Source organism: Trachymyrmex cornetzi, unplaced genomic scaffold (assembly GCF_001594075.2).
Source record: "Trachymyrmex cornetzi isolate Tcor2-1 unplaced genomic scaffold, Tcor1.1 scaffold190, whole genome shotgun sequence".
Taxonomy (NCBI): Eukaryota; Metazoa; Arthropoda; class Insecta; order Hymenoptera; family Formicidae; genus Trachymyrmex; species Trachymyrmex cornetzi.
The window spans coordinates 140,735-151,009 of NW_017296528.1; the positions used below are offsets into that span (position 1 = coordinate 140,735).

Sequence of the window (10,275 nt, forward strand, 5' to 3'; positions counted from 1 at the left end):
TACTCAAGACCATCCCCAAAAGCGAGTTCCAGGATTGTTTCGAGAAGTGGAAACATCGCTGGAACCGTGTTATTCAATCAAGTGGGGATTACTTCGAAGGATGCCACCCGCCCGATCCAGAATAACGCCAGAGCGAAGATATAAAGGTAGGCCCGATACTTTCCGGACAGACCTCGTATGGGCTGAAAAGTCCCGGGATTTTTCAATAGGTGGCGCCACTAGAAAATGAACATGACTCATTTCGAGAGGCTCATCTGTCACTAGTTTATGTATGAAGTTTCATGACATTTCGTCCATTCGTTTACAAGCTACAGTCGTTTGAGTGACGCTACTTTCGCCTTCGTAAAAAAAATGGAAAAACAAGAATATCGCATCTTGATCAAACATTGTTTTTTGATGGGAAAAACTTCTGAACAATCATTGCAATGGTTGCAGAAATGTCCCACATCTGCTCCTTCGAGAACAACAGTTTATCGGTGGTTTAGTGAATTTAAAATGGGTCGTACAAGCACCGAAGACGCACCTCGCTCTGGAAGGCCAAAAGAGGCTACGAATGCGGAAATCGTAAAGCAAGTGCATCGAATCGTTTTGAGTGATCGTAAAGTGAAGTTGCGCGAGTTAGCTGAGGCCGTGGGCATTTCAAAAGAATGGGCGGGATACATTTTGCACGATCTTTTGGAGATGAAAAAGCTATCGGTGCGATGGGTGTCGCGTTTGCTGACCGTCGACCAAAAACAGCAGCGCGTTGATGATTCAACGGCCGGTTTGGCGTTGTTGCAACGTAATCGAGCGGACTTTTTTCGACGTTTTGTGACGATGGATGAAACGTGGGTCCATTACCATGCGTCTGAGTCCAATAGGCAGTCTGCCGAGTGGCTGGAAAGCCATGAAAGCCGACCAAAGCGGCCAAAAGACCAACGCTCGGTCGGGAAGGTTATGGCCTCCGTTTTTTGGGATGCGCATGGTCGATTACCTGCAGAAGGGAAGAACAGTTACGGGAGAGTATTATGTAGCGTTATTGGATAAACTGAACGACGAAATAAAGAAAAAACGGCCCCATATGGCGAAGAAAAAAGTTCTGTACCATCACGATAACGCACCGTCACACATGTCCTTGAAAGTGATGGCCAAATTGGACCAATTACGATTCGAATTGGTTGCTCACCCACCGTATTCTCCTTGGCACCCAGTGACTATTATCTGTTCCCAAACCTCAAGCGGTGGCTCCAGGGAAACAGATTCAGATCGAATGAGGAAGTCATCGCGGAAACCGAGGCGTATTTCGAAGGCTTGGACGTTTCGTACTACAGAAAGGGCATCGAAATGTTGGAAAATCGCTATACCAAGTGTATCGCCCTCGAAGGCAACTATGTTGAGGAATAAATATAACTTTGCCCAAAAAACGCTTGTTTTCATTAAAAATCCCTTTTCAGCCCATGTAGTATTTTTCTTTTATTGTTAGTTCCTTTACTATATCTTCCAAAAATCTGATAAATTCACCGTGTGGCGCGTTCGGAGAGAGAGAGGGGGAGGGGGAAGAGAGAGAGGGGGAGGGAGGGAGAGAGAGGGGGGGTGTTCAACCCTTCCCTTGCGTGTCTTGGCGGATCATTCACAGACTAGAATCGCTTTCGCACAGATTCGTACACCCAACGTACCAATGTTATACCAACAAGACACAGATAATATATATGATGGTGGTAATGGTCAACTTTCGAAAGTTCATTAACCCATCGCAACACGTTATGTCACAGTAGTCAGTCGGCATAGCATCTTACTATCTCACCGAAACTATTTTTCAGAACTGCGCTTCACAAACTTGCACAAAAGGCGTACAACGGGAACTAATTATTACATTTAGCGACGCGTTGGAGTAGTCAGAGTCTCATAAATGGAAATATTATGATGTAAGAAATAAAAAATGAATCAAGAAACGATAAAAATAAATTTTTAATAACTCCTTTTTTAATAACTGTTGTTGCTGAAAAGAATTATGCATATTTAAGATAACTATATATATAGATGCACTTTTTGAAATTGATATGCGTAAACAAGTATTAGACACAATTACGCCACTGTTATTTGCTTACAATTAACAATTTCTTTATCGTTTTATGATCTAATATAATTTTAATGATGATGTACGAGGAATTGCAAATAGGATATTTATTATATTTTGTTCATAATCTTAGCTTTACACACAGAATACGATTATAATGTAGAGGAAAATCGCTGATACTAACATAGGTCTCTTAAAGCGACACCCCCTTATTTCTCAGAAATTAACTATTGCACTTTATTAATATTGCATTATTAATATTGCATTTATTTAATAACAAAAACATGATCTATTTAGTTAATTAAGAAAGTGTAAACGCATAATTCGTATATTTGTGGCTTGTTTTTATACGAAATCAGTTAAAAACGAATTCTATAAATGCGAAAATAAAATTCTTACGATTTTCTTTTGCAAATTGCTTAATTTAAATAATAGTGACTATATTATTAATACTATTGCATCGTTTTAAATGCATATAATTTTCTAAATCAATTTTATTTATATTATTTTCTTTCTTAGTTTTTTTTTCAGAATATAGTTTTAAATATGAAATTAAATATAAAGGGATGCAGCGTAAACCGGCATACCTGTCTGTAAAACAAATCATGAGCTAATTTAATCTTTGTAATGTTGCTTTATAGTGTCAAATAACTCTATCGGAGCTGCAGGCAATGGTACATATATAGTAAAGCCCTTGAAAAACTATCACGTTACATCGCGTTATTTGCATCTTGCAGAACAGCATAAAGTAAATAGGCGTATAATTCAACAAAAATGTTTTATATTGAAGTGAAAAGATTCTGAAAAATCTTATGTTATACATTCACTTGTATTTTATACAGATAATTTCTATAAAAGAAAAAAGAATAGGAATATGTGGCATTACTATCTACTGTGTCAGTTTTGGAGCCCATTTTCGTTCATCTTACGAAAAAATTAATTATTGCAAAATTACAAACAGTATTATAAAAACTGCTAATATTATCTAATAGAAGACACTTTTTAGTTTGTATTTATGTATTTAACGTTTTCTTTTTATCTTTTGTTTAAGAAATATTGTTTAAAAACAAAGTGGTATATCAGTATTGACGATCTTCCCCTACGATAATTTTTGAATAGTTTCGTTCGTTATAAAACTTTTGTTAATATTACGAGAAATACAATTATCTATATTTATTTTTATTAATTGTATTAATTAATTAGTAGTAACTATTAATTAATATTTATTATACATTCATACATTTGAAACTAAGTTTTTGTTATTTTTTATTGCTTTTTTTGTTTGGTCTCAGTAATTTTATGTATGGGAGTCTTAAAACTAGTGTCACTTTTGCTTAGTAGGTAAGAAAAGAAGAAAAGTGAGCGTGAGTTGACCAATCACAATCGTTGGCAAGCATTCTTGAAAATGGAAGATTACATTAAGGAGAGTACTCGATTGTGATCACTGTCTTCCAGCTTGCATTCTTTTATACGGTACTTGGGGCCTTTAGCTATTCTCGTCACTGATGTCGAGCATCAGGCCGCACAAACGAAACGGTCGTGAATGAAATTCGTATTAGCGACACTCTTACACCTGTACACCGCCGAGTTGTCGAGCTTGGCGTGTTTACCGGCTTGAAGTATTACATTGGTTCTTCGATGAGCGCGCGCGCGCGCGCGAGAGAGAGAAAGAGGGCGGGGGGGGGATAGAGTAGAGAAACCATCCTCTTTAAGGATAGACCTTAAAGTCTCGGCCTACGTCAGCATGTTTCCCGCAACATCTCTCGAGAAGGACATTTGTCCACGCTCGTCTCGCCTAGCACGCACGTTGGCATCGTGCATCGATGCACATGAAAATCGCGTGCCTTTCATCGCATGAGCAACGAATGGCGCGGCGGGCGTCGCACCACGCCGCGTCAGCGTTCTCGTGGCACTGCAATGAGAATGCACCACGAATACACGTTGCTGCTCGTGTTGCTACACGGAGAAAATTTTATATTTAAAATTACTATAATGTGGTAGTAGCTGTGGTCTTCATGTAAATTATAAGTTTAAATGCTATAGTTATTTTTTTAAAAACAATAATACAACGTAATTTTTACACTTTTTTATAATAAAAGTTTTTTATTATAAAATCAAATCTTGTTGAATGAAAGTTAGTATTGTAAAGATAAGTAAAAAATATATACCTAGCAAATTTTGTTTGCGTACCATAGTAAAAATTAACTGTTTTCATGTTAGAATATGGCTTAACAAAATAATTACTTTATTTATGTGATAAAAATTAGTATTACCATAGAAAAAGTTAAGTCGGAATTATGTTGTGAGGGTCCATACGAAAATACAAGACATAGTAAAGTGTAATTTAAAATTATATTAAAACTGAATATAAAATTTTCTCCGTGTAGGTAGTGTTGTACGTATTTCCACGGATGCATCAACAGTGGGTTGCACTACTGATTATTGCGCATCTTATCACCGACGTTCATCGTGATAACGTCATGGTGATTCTTAAGCTGCACTAGCTTGTTCTGGAATAAAAAAACCTAATTCGGGTTTCATAATGTACTTTTTTTTACACTTTGTTTTAAAGAATCTAATTTATATACATATACATGTTATTTTTGTTCTATTTGTTAAAAACCAAATCTTTCGTTAAAAATTTATATACATATTGCGAAACCATATCAAAAACGTAGAACGTTGAAAACTAATGTAAGATAGCCCTATGTATTAGTATTAATTTTAATTATTTATCGGAAGTAAACTAATTTTTGTTTATAGAAAATTGTTTAAAAGTAATTTCCATTGTGAATATATTAATTCCATAAATATATTAAATATGATAATGAATAATAAGATTGAGAGGACTCAAGATGGTTTTTTTTACAACAGAATTAAAGAGTAAAAAGTAATTATCGAGCATGTGTCAATAATAAGTCGTAACTGTATCGGCAGCTGTATTGTTCACTATATAGATTATTGATTAACAATCGATTGGCACAGCTGTTTCAGCACAGGTTAACAACATGGAAGCAAAGGAGAGGGAAAAGCCGTTGGTCAAAGATTTGAACGAACATATCGTGTGCCCCCTGTGCAGAGGATATCTCATAGACGCTACAACACTTGTGGAATGTCTGCACTCCTGTTAGTATTTTGCTCAATATAATTATTGCTTGTCGTTAATCATCGAGCGATCACGTTGTAAAAAAAAGTACAATAATTTATTAAAGATATGATATTTGTATAAGAAACAAATGTAATACAGAAAGAATTTTTCTTCGGAATTATTATATTTAGAATTTTTAAGTCTCTTTCTCAATATGTTTTTCTTAAGGCTTCTGAGTAATCACAACCATATTGAATCGTAACAGATTAGAAGCGAGAAATGATACGTTAATTTTTATTAACGTATCATTTATAAATAAAGACAATTTTTGGATAAAACAAAATGATGAGATTGCTTTAAAACATTTGTAAAAATGGACGTAAACTATGCTTATCCCCCCTAACAATCAGTAAATAATCGTAAAAAGTGATGAAAGGCACATGAAGTGCTTTTATTCAATACGCATGCTTAGCTTCTTTTCACTTACGTGCCTTTATTACTTTTTACGATTATTTTTTGACTATCAAGGGGTCTTTATTTAAAAATGGCATGTAATAAAAATTGACATGTCATTTCTCGCTTTTGACGTCACGATTTAATATGGTTGTGGTGAATACTCAGGAGCCTTAAGGGGATCCTAAAGCAAAACTCGAATTCCGACGAAATCATTAGATGTCGCGCTGCGCGCCGCACATCACATGTCTTTTTATACTACCACAGCAATATCTCATGCAGCCTATGATACACGCAGTCACACATACGTGTCAATTTTCGTACAACGAATTCGTCGCGATAAAGCTAAATCTAATTCTAAGAACTCGACGTTGTATGTTCGTGCAAATTACGTGTTTGGGAACTATTATTTCGTACGTTCGGGTTGCAAAGCTTTCATATCAAACAAATGTTGTCACGACTTGACAGCTGAGACGCCATGTTACACTAAGAAATGGTAAAAAATATATCGATTTCGAAATTTTTGATCATTCTCAGCGTAGATTCCACTTCACAAACACGTATTAATGCGTATACTTTAATCCTGGAAAAGTATTTTCCAATCCGTGAAAGAGAAAAAGAGTATTCGTTATACAAAAATTATACGTGTTTAGTCGGTAATACAGATGTCTTTAGGATCCCCTTAAGGGGATGCTAAACCGATTACCGAACTTGATCGAAGTCGATAGTACAGACTTTTTTAATAATAAATTCGATAATAGTGCTGACATCTTTGATTAATTTCTTACATTATATTATATAATATATATCGTTCTGTCTTACTTAAACGCATATATTTGTCCTTATCTAACATATGCCAGCACCATCTATCGCAAGACCGCGCAACTACTACTACACGGAATTTCGGCTCTGTTGACATTCCCAGTCAGAGACGGTGATCGTCTACCGACATGATCGGATGTGTGTGTTATTGCGTTATCATTTTTAGAAAGTGTGACCGGCTTCAAACGCGTAATTGAGTTTATGTTACTCTTTTAGACTTTCATATTCTGTATATTGTTTTTTTATTACTCACCGCATAAGCGGCATTTTCAATTCTGATCGTATCGACTCTGTGTTAGAGTTAGGACCATTCTCACACGAAGAAGAAGAAGAAGAAGAAGACATTCCTAATCTTTGCAAAGCATCCGTATATACGTATTTTCCACTCGGTGAAAATACTTTTCTTCTAGACTTACAGTCTTAGTTCTACAAACTCGGTATCGTTCGTTCCAGTAATGTGACTTTAGCTGCAAGCTTATTTTTAAGATATGAACTCTAAAACTCTTATATCAAGCAAATATATACCTGAGGTAACAGCTGTACGAGCCAAAAGTAAGTGAATTTTTTGACATTTTTTTCAATTTTCTCATGAAATCCAGTGCAGCTGAGATTCTGTTTGTGCGTACTTTAATTTATGTAATAACACTTTTGCAATCCGTAAATCCCATTCAGAAATTTTTCACCGAGTGGAAATGATGGTTTAACAGGCTTTAGCATCCCCTTAAACAACAGGTTATATTTTGTAACTAGCAATTGATACCATGATGCTGAAATTATTTTCTGTATTCATCCTTGCCGCTGCATTTATACATGAATCATGTTCTTAATAACACTTTTTCAAATCTGGAAAAGTTAGCATATTCTTTTTCAATCATTATCACTTTATCAATTATTATTATTAAATATCACGATATAAAATCGGTTTCAAATCAATCACATTACGTATCTCAATTTTGATATGCCGTGGTCATTCTTTCTCACGTATTGCGGACGCGGATCATCAGTTTGCAGAGGTTGTATCGTTCGACGGCTGAGTAGTGGTGCCCGCGCGTGCCCCGTGTGTAGTGTCGCGACGTCGCCACCTCTCTTGCCAGATACGCGACTCCAACGGCTGGTGTATCTTGCGGTGCCTAGTCTCTTCCGGTCGGAGCTTGAACGTAGATGCCATTTTCGTCTGGTGAATCCGCAATGTCCGCCGTTGGCACCGCCCGTGGGTGCTCTCGAACTCACCCTGGAGGATCTCGTCAGTTTGAGTTTGCAAGAGCTAGAGGACACGGAAGACGAAATGGCGAAGAAGGAACGCGACTCGTCGAAGAAGGATGTGTCGGCGGAGAACAAAGGTAGAAGCGGAAGCACGAGGTATCTCAAGTGCCCGGCTGCCGTGACAGTGCGTCATCTGGTGAGACTGCTGATGCTGAAAAGAGGTTGGGAAGAGGCTAATGCGACCGTCAATGGTGTCATTAATAGGATAAAGATTTTGTATCAGAAACGCGAGACACAGCACCCCGACGAGTTAAATATGTATCCGCTGGATCCCTCTTGGACACTCTTAGATCTTGCTTGCATATTTCAATGGAAGAGGGTAAGTTTACACACATATCTATATATTGACTTGATATACCGCGCGGCCGTTTTCATCGTTGGCGTTCGTTTTCATATAGATATCAGAACGATATCGAATAATTATTTAATATTACAAATCAAATCTATATTAAACTTTTAGTATTCGAGTTGATTTGACCTGAATGGTTTTTCGCCTATTTTTATAATATATTTTTCTGTGTTTCTTACAAAAAAGAGATAAAAGAGATCGCACACACGCACGCACGCATTACGTACGCGATTTCTTATTTAATATTTTTAGAATTTAAGGATGTAAGGATGATATTTCAACATAATAACAAAATTATGAAAAAATTAAGGTTATTCTAAATCACATTTCAAAATAATACAACAAATTTGATGACGGTTTACTATTTGGATCATAAGTTATTTTAATAAATAATATCTAGTAGTTTTTTAATCTATGCTCTAATAAAAATGTATTATTACGGAAATGTATTATAAAATAAATGACAAAAATCTCAATTTTTTAATATAAGTACATTATGTATTCAAGATTATTTATGTAAAGTTAAGCCTACGGCACACGATGCTTGTTTTCTTGCTGATTTAGCTGATAGATTCGTTGCGTGCTTCTTTGTGGTCTGCATTGTGTACTGCTGTGACAGCGCTGCTAGTCATGGCTTCACACGTGTTAATTCACTTGCGAGTTAGCTTGATGTTTGTATATATTTTATTGTATAATTGTATATATTCTATTGTATATTCTATTGCTTTGTATATATTCTATTGTATAATTTTTTTTATTTTTTTGCTCCCATTCTCTAGCTGCTATTAAAAGGAGAGCAACCGCAGTTAGCCTTCGTCTTCTAATAACAGCTTCCATTTATCCTATAAATTTATTCTTACTTTTTTATGTGTTTATTAATATTACTACGTAAAACATACGTTAAATATTATCTTTTTTAAAAATAATATCTTCTGTGTATATCCTAATCTAAATTCTTTACCTACCTGGCAGCAAGTCTCCTAAGAAATATAGCACCGAATCTATCATTAAAAACTAGCATGCTAGCACGCATGGCAGCACGCAGTACGCCATGCTTCTAGCAGCGTAACCAGCACAGCTGCTAGCATAACGCCTCGCATGCGATCTAGCAGGAAAACAAGCATCGTGTGCCGCCAGCTTTATATTGCAATGGACTAGTTGTCCAGTAAATAAACCAAATATTTATTTGTTCTATATCTTTGCAAACAACTAATCAACAAAGTGAATTGCAATGAAACATTGCAAGAGTTATTTTGAATATTTAAAGTACTTATTACAAAATTTAGATTTTTGTTATTATTTCTCAAATTTTAATTTATAACAAAAATAGTAACAAATAAAATAAATAAACTATAAAAAATGTGTTGTTTATTAAAAACGAAATGTTTTTACGTATATTAGGTGTACAACTTTGTTTCCGCCGTTTTCCTATAGATGGCTTTAGCGGTAAATGGTGGTAGAAATAAATAAATCATAAACGCCATACAATAAACTTGGGCATCTGTCAACATAACCCCATAGAAACATTAGTCGATTTGTGTCTGCATCATAAAGTTATTCTCGATTGAAAATGTCAATTTACGAGCCAAATTCTCGTCATTTGCGGGAGGTTTTAATTTTCTGCTTCAATATGAACAAATTTGCGACTGAGGCTCATCGAATGCTCTCAAATACTTATGGTGAGGCCGCTATTAGTGAAAGAACGTGTCGTGTGTGGTTTCAACGCTTCAAGAACGGTGATTTTGACGTCGTAGACCGGCATAGCGATGGAAGAGAGAAAGTTTCGAAGATGCAGAATTGGAGGCATTACTTGATCAAGACTCGTGTCAAAATCAAGAATAATTGGCACGATCATTGGGAGTGACAAGCCATTTCAAAACGCCTCAAAGCCATGATTCAAAGCAAGGAAATTGACTGCCGTACGAGTTGAAGCCGAGAGATGTTGAACGGCGTTTGTTTGAACAGCTGCTTGAAAGGCAAAGACGGAAGGGATTTCTGCATCGCATTGTGACTGGGGACGAAAATTGGGTTCATTACGATAACCCCAAACGCAGAAAATCATGGGGAGATCCCGGCCATGCTTCCGCGTCGACGGCCAAACGGAATATTCACGGCTCTAAGATCATGCTCTCTATTTGGTGGGACCAGCTCGGCGTAGTGTATTATGAGCTGTTAAAACCGACTGAAACAATCACAGGCAATTGGTATCGAACGCAATTGATGCGTTTGAGCCGAGCATTGAAA

At 36.3% G+C, this 10,275-nt stretch overlaps 1 protein-coding gene across 1 annotated transcript in view; it reads left to right on the forward strand.

Moving 5' to 3' along the window:
• Positions 1-10,275, forward strand: part of LOC108759509 (polycomb group protein Psc) — a 37,828-nt gene that overhangs the window by 23,437 nt on the left and 4,116 nt on the right. The window contains 2 exon segments of the mRNA XM_018504992.1: positions 5,042-5,182; positions 7,424-8,001. Of these exon segments, the coding sequence (XP_018360494.1) occupies positions 5,065-5,182; positions 7,424-8,001 (696 nt within the window). The 5' untranslated portion in view covers positions 5,042-5,064.